Here is a 13,785-nt window from a genome sequence, read left to right as displayed (position 1 = left end):
AACTGCATCAGACCACAGGGCCAATGATTAGGCACGCCTGCTGTACAGCCATATAATTATAAGGGACTTCAAAAGTTATCTAGTCCAATTCCCTGCTGATGCAATTGTTTGATATTAACTCCCAAAAACTAAATGATCTGCAAGATGAAGAAACCAAAGTGAAGATCTCCACCTTCGTTCTTTTTACCCTCTCCCCTCCTGCTGTCCTTACTCAGGACTTCTATTCAACCAATAGCTAGCCTACGTATATCCACAGATTAAACAAGAGTTAAAGAGCCTTGCATGAATTGGCCCATAGTTGCATTATAAATTACTGGCTTAGATATATGTTCATATACAAATGAAGCTTACGGCATTGTACTTGGAGGAGCTATCACCATTATTAGTTATTAAATTTATATACTGCCCTTAATCTAAAGATCACAGGGTGATTTAGAGTATAAAACATAAAATACATAGCCTATTAAATAGGCCATTCAGATCTAATTGCAAACCAATTTGCAATTATCTTTGCTCTAACTTTTGTTTTAGCAGGGATTCAAATGGACTTTTGTTTCTGTAAGTTTGCATTTCTCATTTTAGGTTTGCAAAGGGAAAAGAATAAACCAAGCTAAAATAGGCCATATTATCACAATGTTAACTCATTACAAAAAGTTACCTATAGTCCTTAGCCACGGAATCAGAGTAAATTGGCAACAATTTCTAATTATTCAGTTTTACATTCCACCTTTCCCCTTAAACTTTCTTTTGTTTTCCTTTTAAGAATAACAGAACTCCTCAACTAAATATTCAGAAATCCAATTAAGGTTGATAGGATTTACTTCCAGATAAATATGTTAAAGCTATGCTGTACAATGATAGTCTCATGGGCATTATGAAAATACAAACTCATTTGTAAACCTGACAGTGTAACTGAAACAATTTTCATCTCAATTCTTACCAAAGTTACGCTGTAAAGTGAAGGAAACAGTACCATCAGAATGGATGTAGACATTATCAACATCTAAGATTACCATTCTTAATGAGGAATCCAATCCATCTGTTTCATTTTATAACACTGGAAAGATAGCTCATGCTTGTTCCTCACTTAAAGGCTGCTCATAGTATCTCCTAACTTCAGCTAACAAGACCTTAGTAAAATCTTTTGTATGTACCATTGTATTTAGTGGTTTTCTCTCAACTACCATTAAAAAAACCAACCCAGCAATTTATGCTTTATAGCTAAAGAAGAAATGCTATCCTCAGAGCTCTTTTATGCCCTTACAATACAACACCTTCAGGTGTGGCTCTTTTGGAGAAAATGGAGCTTCTCTTAAAGATAAAGTAACTGGCTGATCTCATATATTTACCCAAACTTTAATTTAAAGCCAAAGTCATTTATTGGTTATTGCACCAATTCCTTAATATATTGATCTGGACAGGAATCTATCTGTATTATTGTCAATATTAATAGAAATACATTGGCTAAATCATATTAAAATTAGATCTTAGTGAAGCAGGCCAAGATCTTTGCTTCTCCTATAGGACACCAAGAAATTTATAGTGTGTCAATGATTTTATGAGCTCCCAGCCTATAAACAAATGAAAAGTAATCAGTTTTCATCTTGATGTAATGGTATAATTGAAGTCAATGTGTGGACACACACGTACAACTTGCCTGCACTAATCAGTATTAGTTGGTACTGCACATATATTTTAAACTATTGTGGCCTGCAAGTTTTTTCAGGATCAGTTTGTACAAATTTGATTTGGACAACAGAAGCCGATGTATCTGCTCAGTGTACGGAAAATATATTTTTGGGAGAAACAAACTGCCTCAACCTAACTCAGCCTTTAGTTACTTTGATGCAACCTGTTCTTAGATCACAAACATGGTGAATTGTTTGCTAATACAGTAAACGGATCTGTGCTTTTATACTGTTATGAGTTACGAAAACTTGACTTCTGTTTTACAGCTAGGTCAACATTGTTTTGCTTGACAAATGTGATGGGAGATCAGAGATATAACAAAAAGCATGTGGAAAACAACCTTCTGGGGTCTCCCATCTGCCTTGGCAATGTGACACTCATGAGGCAAAGCCTAGCCAGCAGTGGAGAAAAGGCGGGACTTGGATGTGAAAAACCCCAAATATTTAAAACTGCCTCCATCTTTCACTCAAGCCTAACGACAACAGAGACATGCCCTACATTTAAAGCACATTTCTCTCCCCCGCAATGAATCATGGGAACTATCTTTTTTCCTCACGGAGCTACATTTCCCAGAATCCTTACCAAACTACAATTCCCAGAATTCTTGGGGTTTACACAGCCTCTGGCTAAGGCGGTGCTGCTTAAGGCACTTTTAAGAACAAAAGAAAAGCTCTGCTCGATCAGTTTAAAGGCGCATCTGGTTCAGTATCCTGCTCTTTAACCAAATGCCTAAAACCTGATGGTCTGCTTTCGGGTCTCTCATAGGCTGGCCACGGATGCTGGATGAGGGGGCTCTTCGGTTTGATCGCACTAAAGCTCTTCTCAAATTTGGAACGTGTGAATTAATCGACGCGTGTCGACGCCTGCAGCCTCACAAGCGCCCTTCGTCCTCTTCCTGGTCACCAAACGGCTCCTGTCTTCGCAAAACACCCGCCGGGCAAAACCTCACGGTTGTCGCGCTTTTCCTGGCGCGCCTCCTCCGCTCAGCTGCGTCCTTGCAAATAGCTTTGCCTCCCCGCCTGCCTGGGATTTGGTTTAGTCCTGCCCCACCTCTCGGACAAGATGGCGGCGCCCGGAGCGAGCGAGGCGGTGTGGAATCGCTTGGAGGTGCCGTGGCCCGCGTGCAGCGCGACGGTCGCCGTGGGGGCGCAGCACTCGTCAGGTGAGGGGGGGGAACCTACTTATGCTCAGAGAATGTGGTTCTCAGTAGAGCATAGCTCGCAGGCAAGTGTGCCTCTTTTTGGTCTCAATAGGTGGAAGTTAAACACGTGCCTCGCTCACCTCTTTTTTAAAAGCATAGTTTTGGCTGAATTTTGCTTCTTGGGGGTCTTTTGTTTCCATCATTCCAGTGGGAGGAAGATCAAATTAGTTCACATCCTTGGGTTTTGTTTTGTTTTTGGTAGTGACAGGGTCTTTGCATGCTCCAACTGCACACATGGAGTAAAGATTAAGGTGCAGTTGTTAAACATGACACAGCATTTGATACTTTCCCCCAAGTTCGGTTTTGCGAATCTGTTATAGCCCACAATGTTTCATTCGAATGTTCAAAGACATGTTCTGCCAAAGTTGCTGACAGCACATGCAACCGATAGTTAGATTCAAAATCATTCCAATCCTCCTAATATTGACCATTTGTTGGCATTCTTCTCTATATCCCAAGAGTTTGCCACACCAACCCCAGTTCCAATTCCCCCCAGTATTGTATCTATGAGATCTTTTTTACTTCTTTTCCAAATTTCACTTTCCCCTTTTGAAAGTCCTATAGCATACAGGATACCACTTGTCTCTCCGGGTTTTAAAAGAACAAAGTCGCCACGGTTTTGTGACACGGTCCTGTGCTTAACTGTAGTCAGTGCTTTCCTGTTGAGTTGAATAGGCTCGTAGAAATTAATAATTGAATTGTAGAGTTGGAAGGGACCACAAGGGCCCTCTAGTCCAACCCCATGCAATGCAGGAATCTTTTGACCAGCATGGTGCTCGAACTCAGGACCCTAAGAGTCTCATGCTTTATGGACTGAGCTATCAACCTAAGTTGATCCTAATAGATCAGGATTGGAAAGTAAATTTACAGTCCTATTCCACTTCCTCAGTAGAAAATTCTGCTATACTCACTAGGACCTTCTTTTTGAGTAAACATGCATAGGATTAAGCTAAATGTTGCCTCTCTCTCCTCCTCTTAGTCTGGTATGTTGTTAAAAGTGGGTATGTTATTATACAAGTTATGCATGGATATGTGGGGAGGAGAGTTCTGTCTTTTGTTTTACTGTAATTTGAGGAAACATGATACAGAAACTGATACAGAAACTTAAATGGTCAAAGTGAGTTGATAGCACAAGTAATCTGGATAACGGTGGTGTGGTGTAGTGGTTAGAGTGCTGTAGGACCTGGGAGACCAGGGTACAAATGGCCACTCGGGTATAAAGCTCACTCTCTCTTAGGTTAACCTACTTCACAGGGTTGTTGTGAGGGTAGAAGTGTGTATTCCACACTGAGCTGCTTAGATATCAGTGCAATAATAACTTCTACAACCGTGGAACTACTTTTTGAATAAACTCCAGAAACTGCATGGTTGCCTTCATTATCCCAAGAAAGAACCTCTGGATACAGTGGTGCCCCGCAAGACGAACGCCTCGCAAGACGAAAAACCCGCTAGACGAAAGGGTTTTCCGTTTTTGGAGGCGCTTCGCTAAACGAATTTCTCTATGGGGTTGCTTTGCAAGACGAAAAAATCTTGCGAGTTCCCGCGTTTTTTTCTCGCTTTTTTCTGCCCTTTCCCTAAGCGCTAAGCCGCTTATCAGCTGTTCCACTGATAAGCCGCTTCTCAGCTGATCGCTAAAAGCCGCTAGACCGCTAATAGCGCTAATCCGCTAAGCTGTCAATGGGCTTGCTTCGCAAGACGAAAATACCGCTAGACGAAGAGAATCACGGAACGGATTAATTTCGTCTTGCGAGGCACCACTGTACTAGTTTTTCAGTGAGGTTTCGCAATTGGAGTACAAGCAGTTGAAACAACTCCTTCCTGCTATGCTGTCTTCACAAGGCTCATGATAGGAGGCCCATTGGTTTTGAGGGCCTTGAGTGTTGCTGTCACTTTCAGAGACTGGGATGAGGGATTATGGCGGTCTGTGCAGAATAATAATAATTTTATTATTTATACCATTAAATAATTATTTGTAGCATCTTGCAGTGATGTACAACAGAGTTGCTAACTGGACTTTTAAGTTCTGTAAATTGATTCGAGTCAAAATAGTGCTTGAAACTGGTGTGTTAATTTCCATGCTCAAATCAGCAAAGGGGAAAATATTACTGACTTCCATATACATATACACTTGCTAGAGTTAAGTTAGCAAGCTCTTGGGAGTTCTGAACGGTTTAGGACTTTGAAGTACACAGTTTCATATATACATGTTTGTTTGCCTATTCCAGTGAGAAGCCTTTCCGCTGTTCTGAAGGGGTGTCATGCTGTGGACATCCTTCTGAAAAACAAAGCCATGGTTGCAGAACAGAGCCTGCTGCATTCAATCATGTATAATTTTCACTATCAGATGAGTCGTCATAGGTCATTTCGGTCCCTCAAGCAGGTAAGGTTGAGAAGTCGTCCGGAAATATATTTAGACGGGATGCTTAAGGAATTCTTTGAAATGCAGCCATCTATAGAAATCCACTGCTTTCATTTTGTATGTGGTGGTCTGATGGCTGTTTTGTATTTTTTTGTTTTTGTGTGTGTGTGTCCCCAAATAATTACTATAAAAAGGGGTAACAGCTGCTGCACTCATTGAAAATGGGGCTGTAAATGCCTCCTGGACCAGTAAAGTTTTATCAATGTGCCATTATGTGCAAGGAGACTGTACAGGCAGTTCCATGTTCCCAGTTCCTTTACTGTACCTCCTAAAACGCCTTTTCCATAGTTTAATTCAAGGAGAATACACATGCTATGTCAGATTGTTCTTCGCATAATTCTACATGCTTACTACCATGAATCATGTCAAAATTTCTTCTTTCCCTCTTTCCCTTTCAGGTAGAACAGTGCTTGAAGCGTTTAAACAGAATGAATCTGGAGAAGCCAATTCAATACCTTATTCTTTTGGGCCCCACGTAAGTGCCATAAGCCAGAACATCTCACTTCTCTAGTTTAGATTCTGTAGTTTAGATTTACTTGGCTATTCAGGAAAGTACATCAGCATACAGTGGTGCCTCGCAAGACGAAATTAATTCGTTCCGCAAGTCTTTTCGTCTTGCGAGTTTTTCGTCTTGCGAAACACGGTTTCCCATAGGAATGCATTAAAAATCAATTAATGCGTTCCTATGGAAACCGCCTTCAGACCAGGTCCGGGGACAGTCTGTCCCCCGACCTCTTCTGAAGGCCGACGGGGGGCGAAAGTCTTTGTCCCCCCTGCCTGCCTTCCCGGGAGAGCGGAGAAACGCAGCGCGTTTCTCCGCTGTCCCGGAGGGCTTTTGAAGGCAGGCGGGGGGGAGCAAAGACTTTTGCCCCCCGCTGGCCTTCAGAAGAGGTCCAGGACCTCTTCTGAAGGCGGGCGGGGGGCAAAAGTCTTTGCTCCCCCCTGCCTGCCTTCCCGAGAGAGCGGACCTCTTCTGAAGGCGGGCGGGGGGCAAAAGTCTTTGCTCCCCCCCGCCTGCCTTCAAAAGCCATCCGGGATAGCGGGAAGCGCTTCCCTGCTATTCCGGACTGCTTTTAAAATGCTGGCGGTGGGGAGCAAAGCCTTTCGGCCCCCGCCGGCCTTCCTGGACCTCTTCTGAAGGCCGGAGGGGGGGGAAAGGCTTTGCTCCCCACCGCTAGCATTTAAAAGAGGTCCCCGGAGATTTCCCTATGGGTTTTCTTCTTGCGAAGCAAGCCCATAGGGAAATTCGTTTTGGGAAGCGCCTCCAAAACGGAAAACCCTTTCATCTAGCGGGTTTTTTGTCTTGCGAGGCGTTCGTCTTGCGGGGCACCACTGTATTTTAAACCTGCTGGAAACTATGGGATTCAAACCAGCTGAAATTCAAACACTTATTGGGCAACAGAGTGTCTTGTTGGATCAATCTATGCTAGTGGAAAACAGTAGAAGCTTTGAAACTAGTCTGAACTTTTCAATATAGAATGAACAGATCTGTGTAATTCAAAAACTTATATTAATTGAAGTCAGCCCAACAGAAGGTACCATGCCTTGCCTTGTCCTTTTTATTTTTTTCCTATGTAACCAATAGCACAGTCCTAAGCAAAATAAGTAAGCCCTAGTTCCAAAGTAAGTCCTGCTGTGAGGCCCAGGACATAACCAGCATTAAATATTGTGAGGTGCCAACACTTAACCACACCATCTTCTTCTTGTCTCTTTATTTTCAATAGAAAACAGAAACCAGAAAATCCGGAAGAGGCCTTGGTTCCCAGTCAACCTGTGATAGAAGTGATATTAGTAAAGATTTTGGGTGGCTGCAAGCTGTTGCTGCGTCTGCTTGAATGTTGTTGCACAGCTTTTCTGTATCCTTCTGAAACAGTTTGAAATCTAATTTGAAGGTTCTTGTAATTCTCATTTAGTGGTGCAGAATGTCACAGGATATACCACATATTTGTTAGGGAAAACAGATTTGATGACATTTCATTTGCTTCTATTAATAAGTCATTTTGTTATGTATTTTGTGGTGAAGCAGTCATTTGTGATTCATCTTCAGCATGTTGGTAGAGAATGAGACTCTAAATCTCAGGGTTGTGGGTTTGAGACCCACGTTGGGCAAAAGATTTCTGCATTGCAGAGGGTTGGACTAGATCAGGCATAGGCAAACTGGCCCTCCAGTTGTTTTGAGACTACAATTCCCATCATCCCTGACCCCTGGTCCTGTTAGCTAGGGCTGATGGGAGTTGTAGTCCCAAAACATCTGGAGGGCCGAGTTTGCCTATGCCTGGACTAGATTGCCCTCATGCTCCCTTACAATTCTGTGATTCATTTTATTGATTTTTTTTATTGAGTATATGCCTCCAAAGCAGCATATAATCCTCAGTTTTAAAAAATATCTTAAGGCTCACTACTCACTGAGTTCCACTGTGTGTTCATGCATAAAGTGTTCAATAAGTTCAGTACTAAGTATATTTGATTGAAAGAAACATGCAGGAATATGTGTGTATGATTGAAAGTGTGGGTGTAATTTGGGTTTCTGGCCTCTTTCGTTAGCTGTCCAACCTTAGTTGTTATCCAACCTTAATCAATTTGCTCATCAGTTTGTCCCTTAAGCATCTGTGTTTGCAAGAGTACATACTGTTGAATACTGTGGTTTTGGGGTTGCTGAGCCGATTATGGTATGTATACCTGTAAAACATTTTAATTCTTTCCCTTCTGTTTGTTCACTTCAATGTCTTTAGCAGAGCATGGTCCCTGCTAACACCAGCAGTGAACATCCTTCCCATTACTTCCCTATTGCATATGGAAGGACCTAGAACAGATGTACAATTTCTGTAGCACTAACAACAGTTCAGTAATGCTTGCTAACGTGTGTGTCTGGGAAATCCAACCAGAAGACCCAACTGTTTATCAAGGAGTTAGTGATTCTAACATGGTGACCCTTCCTGCCTCTGTTCCTTCCCCCTCCCTGGCAGCTGTTAAGTTTTTGAAGGTGTGAGAACCTTCTCTTGTGTCCTACTCAGTTGGGAGGAGGTGAAGCCCACACACAGCTGCCTTAATCAGTCAGGGAGGTTAGTGCTGGGAACATTCTTTAATGTTGGAAATTGTTATTGGAAAGTGAGGCATTGGGAGGAGCTGGCTATAAAATCAGATGGTTTGGGCAAAGTGATTTAGAAGCTCGTGCACAGATTGATCGGCCACAGGGCCGTGCAATCTAAGGTTACCTGGGGGAGTCACATCACCACTTCTTGAGGGCTTCCAAGTGCCAGATAGAAGTGCATGCCTGGTATGTATATATTGTTTGCTGTTTAGGAACCAAATCGTCTCCTCACTCACTTGGGTTTTGTATTGCTTCTGAATCTCTTTTAAAAGAACCACCTTGCATTTGGCAAGACAGTGTGTTCCCGTTAACTGACCTGACCAGCTTTCTTCTAAACAAGTAACATTTTCCAGGGCAAAGATAATCCGATAATACTAGGGTTGTGTGTGGGGTTGAAATTGGAGAAGCAGCATTTTACTTGTAAACCATTGATAAAGCAAGCAATGAAGTAGCTGTGACCGCAATCATTTCCCTGGTTCCTCTGTCTGTCCACCTCTGCCTTTGGTTAGGTTAAGGTAGATTCCTCCTTGCAGGGCACAGGGCTGGTGGCAAGTGCTACACTTACACTGAAACAAAGCAGAAGCACTGTCCTTAGGTTTACACATTGAAAGAGAAACTAAGGAAGGAGGTAAAACTAATGGTAGACGAGGGAGTACAATTTGATAAAGAACTAACAGGCAATGTAAGTGGTATTTAAACTGAAGCAGGGGCAGGTTAATGGTCTTTCCATGGTGGCAAAGGTGCAGCTAACGGGGGTCATTTAGTCCTCAGGCTGCTGTCCATTTCCTTGAAGGGAATTTACACAAATTCCAGATGTGGAAAGCAGGTGCTGTGTAACAGATATGTGTTTTCATCTCTTCTTCTTTGCCATAGGATCATTTATAGAGGTGTGTTAAAAAGCCTCGCTGCTCTATATATGAGGCTGTTTGAATTGCTTCAGGAAGTTTCAAAGACTCACCCAAGGCCTTACATTAAAGGATTTGCCTTTCCTTCTGAAATATACGAATTTCTGGGGACCACTTATTCAGAGATTGAAAAGAAAATGCCCAACAAAACATTTGTATTGAAAAAGGCTGGACCTGGATGGATGACTAGACTTTTCCCAGGAAGCAAGGCTGTATCTCAGTCTCACGCTTCGAGTACAGCTGTGCCTACAAAAGTCAGAAAGAAGGTTTCTTCTTTCATTGATATTGGGAAGCCAATTCTGGTAAAAAGAACAAACCAAGGTAAGAGACAATGGTCTCCTTATTTATTTATTTATATTTATTTCACAACATTTAATACATGGCTTGCTTTTAATAAAACTTCCATACGGTTGACACAAAAGAGAGAAAACAGTATCAGTAAACAATTAAAAACAAATACTTAACTTTTTTCTTTTTTTTAATGTCCTAAGTGTGTGTTGCTACGCTAAAAGTTTGATTTCTTATAAGGATGGAATGAGTATTATGTGGGCATCTTGGCCAGGTGCTGCTGGGCAACAAGGTGGCCAGTGAGGGAGAGATGAAGGATGGGAAGCCAAGTTGGTCTCATTGTGGATTGGCCATCCTCATGTCTGTGCTATAGCACGACATGCAACTTATTGTGCTCTAAAACTTGCATCGAGTTGCGTAGGAGGTGTCTTCTTAATTTGTTGTTACAACTTATTGCCCACCCTTCATCTTAATTAAGACTGAAACCCAATAATACACAATATTAAAAACGGTTTAAAACAACTTAAAATTACAGAAATAAGGGGAGTCCTTAAAAATATGCATCTCAAGTGTCAAAGGTAGCAGGGTAAAGAAGGGCATCTTCAGCATCATCCAAAAGCTGTATAATGAAGGCACCAGACACACCTCTGGGAAGAAAGGTCCACAAATTAAGGGCTGCCACAGCAAATTGAGGACGCAGGTGGCGCTGTGGGTTAAAGCCTCAGCGCCTAGGACTTGCCGATCGAAAGGTCGGCGGTTCGAATCCCTGCGGCGGGGTGCGCTCCCGCTGCTCGGTCCCAGCGCCTGCCAACCTAGCAGTTCGAAAGCACCTCCGGGTGCAAGTAGATAAATAGGGACCGCTTACCAGCGGGAAGGTAAACGGCGTTTCCGTGTGCGGCTCTGGCTCACCAGAGCAGCAATGTCACGCTGGCCACGTGACCCGGAAGTGTCTCCGGACAGCGCTGGCCCCTGGCCTCTTAAGTGAGATGGGCGCACAACCCCAGAGTCTGTCAAGACTGGCCCGTACGGGCAGGGGTACCTTTACCTTTACAGCAAATTCCCTTTCCTGGGCTGCCCTCTCCCCTGAGCTTGAGGGTGGTGGAACAACCAAGAGGGACACCTTCTGCTGATCTTAGCAGCCAAGCGGGTCTGTAAGGAAGGAGGCGGTTTTTCAGGTATTCAGCTCCTAAGTCATTTAGTGCTTTAAACAGTAACATGAGCACCTTGAATTGGGCTGGAAATGAACTGGCAACCAGTCCGTTGTGCTGCTTGTATGTAATGGGGAGAGATGAAATTGCCTCATGCCCCAAGATGCTCTGGAAATAGCTGACAACTGCATTGTGGAAGAACTCTGATATTCCCTTGGCTTAACTTCAGTAAAATGCTTAGAATATACATTAAGATCCACTGATTGAAGAATAATTTTGTTACAAATAACTCTGCTTAGGATTATAGCCAAGCTCTTTTTTCTGTTATGACATGGCAGCTGTGCCCTTTCTTCCAGATCTTGGGAAGGAGTTTGCGTTTGATGTCAAGAGCTTATGCAAGTTCCCTAACCCTGCACCACGGGAGGTTTGGTTTTTTTTCATTCTGTATTTGTCTTGAATATGTGCTCCTTTTTTCCTCTTCTGGGCAGAAAATATTACTCTGTGACTTTCTGCCAGGGCATTAATTTGCTTCAAGAGGTGCACCTTTCAATATAGGTCCTTGTCAAAATGTAGCTTTTACATGGTGAACATGCAGATCTGGATTGTACAGTGCTGTAAATATATATACTGTACAGTGCAAACGTCTATGCAAGATAATTGTTTGTTTTGGAATTTGCCATGAATATGTATAATTCCATTTGTCCACCTCTTTTGCAGATGGGAGGAACTAACATAGTGATGCTATGCAAGCTTAATGAAAGCCAATTCCACTGAAAGCTTTAGAACTTCAGCGGCTAGAATCTGAATAATTTCTCTGGGAGGGTCATGGCTCAGTAGCTGACCATACCCTTGCAGTTGACCAGAAGTTCCAAGGTTTCTCACAGCCTCACTATTAATGATATTTTAGATTTGAAAGATCTCTGCCTGGAGCCTAGCTGAATTGTTGCTCATCAAAATAGAAAACACTGTACAGGGCCATACCTAATATGTTCAGTGAAGTTTAAAACAACAGCTTTGAACAGCAGATGCGCCAAGAAACAATTTTTGTTACATATTGCAAGGAGCCACTGTTCAAGAAACACAATTATAAAGGCCATATGAACTTCAAAGTAGCAAAACATTGGGGGGGGGTGTATCCTGGTCAGCATGTAGGGCCAAAGATAACCACTGACTTAAAATAATATTTAACATTCATTTGCTTCTATATTCTTTCTAGACAGGTTCCTTCTAGTCAAGGATACAGTATGTAATCTTAGAAATATGAGTCTCTTCATTGAAGATACATTTTTCTCCTTTACTAATGTCCTTCCATTTTATTTCAGAATACAAAAGTCACAGTGAAGTCTCCTGGGTCAAAAAAGAGAACTACATTGGTTTCTTCTAAATCACTGAGGTCCCAGCATCTTAAATCTTTTGTCTCCAAATTTCAAGAAGCACGCACCTTCAGAGAACTGTCTGACACACTCAGAACAACGGTTCTGTGGTGCAAAAGCAATAAACTTGGGCCAGAGGCTTTTTTCTTGGGAATGAAACTTTTGAAAAGTAGGCGGTTACAGCATGTGGAAACACAGGGTTGCAGGTTTGTATAAACGGCAGTGCTGGATTTCTGTGAGGTAGCAATTGCAGTAGACTATTCTGTGCTTATTATCTTGCTTCACTGATCTTTCAACTGTTCCTTTCCTTCCCAGCTCATGAGAAGGCTGCCATAAATGTGGGAAATTATATAAGGTGCAGATAACTGCAGGATAGATCACTGCCACAGATTCCTGTGATTTGGCACTGCATAATGCAAAGTGTGCTATGTTGGTTTCCCCTAAACTACCTGCAAGTCTATGCCTACCTAGAACTGTTATTCTGTTCATAGATCTGTATATTAAATAAGCTAAGAGTGATGGGTTTTTATAAGAATATAACTTTACCTTGGGATTGTGGCAGTGAAGGAAGGTATATTCCTGGTCTCCACCACTAGCCATGAGACCAAGGTGGGGGGAAACTTTGACTCACAGGAGGAACATCATGCTTACTTTCCTCTTTACTTCCCATTCCTTTCTCCTTTTGTATTGGACCGTGCCTGCCCACAGGCGCACAAACCTACACTTTTTAAAGAATTATACACTTGTAGGTGCCTTACCTGTACAACCTATGGACAGTAAATTTATTACTTAATAACATTCATAATGTGGTAGTTACTCTTTCTCAGTCTGATATTTAAAATAAAACTAAAGGGGCAGGTAGAAACATATTTTGGAGGGCATGGTGCCAGTCCAGGCTACAATTTATTTTAGATTTTGATAATGGACAAAGCTGTTCCAGATGAGCAGACTAGCTTGTGCAAAAGATAGTTGGTTATGCAAAATAATCTACTTGTGCTGTAATGAAGAAAATCCCTCTTAAGTGTCAGCTTACTTGGCATTAAACTTTAGGGTGATTACTTTTGAGTAGACACAGCAAGAATTTCACTGTTAAAGTTGCTAAAATTTATCTTTGCCTTCCAGCTTACAACGGAAACTCGGCTGCATTAAAGCTACTCTCTGTAAATATCTCGTGCTTTCAAGCTGCAGAGTGAGACCCAGCCAAAGACTTAAAGCACATTCCCATCCACAAAGACAGATGAAACGCTCAAGGAAATCAAGATGTGTTTCAAGGAGTGCACCATCTTGCATTGTTCCCATACAAAGAGGCACTTCTATCCATTTGAAAGGCAGTAGATATCTTCCTCAGTGCTCTAGCCCCTTGTCTCCAGTTTGGGATGCTGACAACAGTGGTACTACCTACAGTGTTGAAAAGCAATCACATGGCCATCCTTCTGACCTTGTGGGGCTTGGAAGAAAGCCTCCCCATAAACAGAAAGAAGCCACAGAGAATGAAGATGATATTGATGACATTTTTAAAGTAATAGGTCTATAGCATTCTGTTCCATTAAACTAATTTAAACTGTTCACTGAGTTTGTGTTAAGAGAGGATGGGTGTTACCTACTTAAACAGAATGCACCAAAAACACTGCTTCCTGATTTGAAGTTTTTTGAAAGCATTATCATTACATA

At 42.2% G+C, this 13,785-nt stretch overlaps 1 protein-coding gene across 1 annotated transcript; it reads left to right on the top strand.

Moving 5' to 3' along the window:
* The first annotated feature begins 2,612 nt into the window (after positions 1 to 2,612).
* Positions 2,613 to 13,682, top strand: RMP64 (ribonuclease MRP subunit p64). Its single transcript, XM_083736845.1, has 9 exons — positions 2,613 to 2,851; positions 5,116 to 5,270; positions 5,708 to 5,784; positions 7,034 to 7,165; positions 7,901 to 7,978; positions 9,274 to 9,626; positions 11,098 to 11,165; positions 12,064 to 12,320; positions 13,237 to 13,682. The coding sequence occupies exons 1-9, from the start codon at positions 2,752 to 2,754 to the stop codon at positions 13,646 to 13,648; spliced, it is 1,632 nt and encodes a 543-aa protein (XP_083592971.1). The 5' UTR covers positions 2,613 to 2,751; the 3' UTR covers positions 13,649 to 13,682.
* The last annotated feature ends 103 nt before the right edge of the window (positions 13,683 to 13,785 follow it).

Source organism: Podarcis gaigeae (genome assembly GCF_964106915.1).
Source record: "Podarcis gaigeae genome assembly, chromosome: 4".
Lineage (NCBI taxonomy): Eukaryota > Metazoa > Chordata > Lepidosauria > Squamata > Lacertidae > Podarcis > Podarcis gaigeae.
The sequence above is the reverse complement of the archived record's forward strand: the minus strand, read 5'-3'. Positions and strand labels throughout refer to the sequence as shown.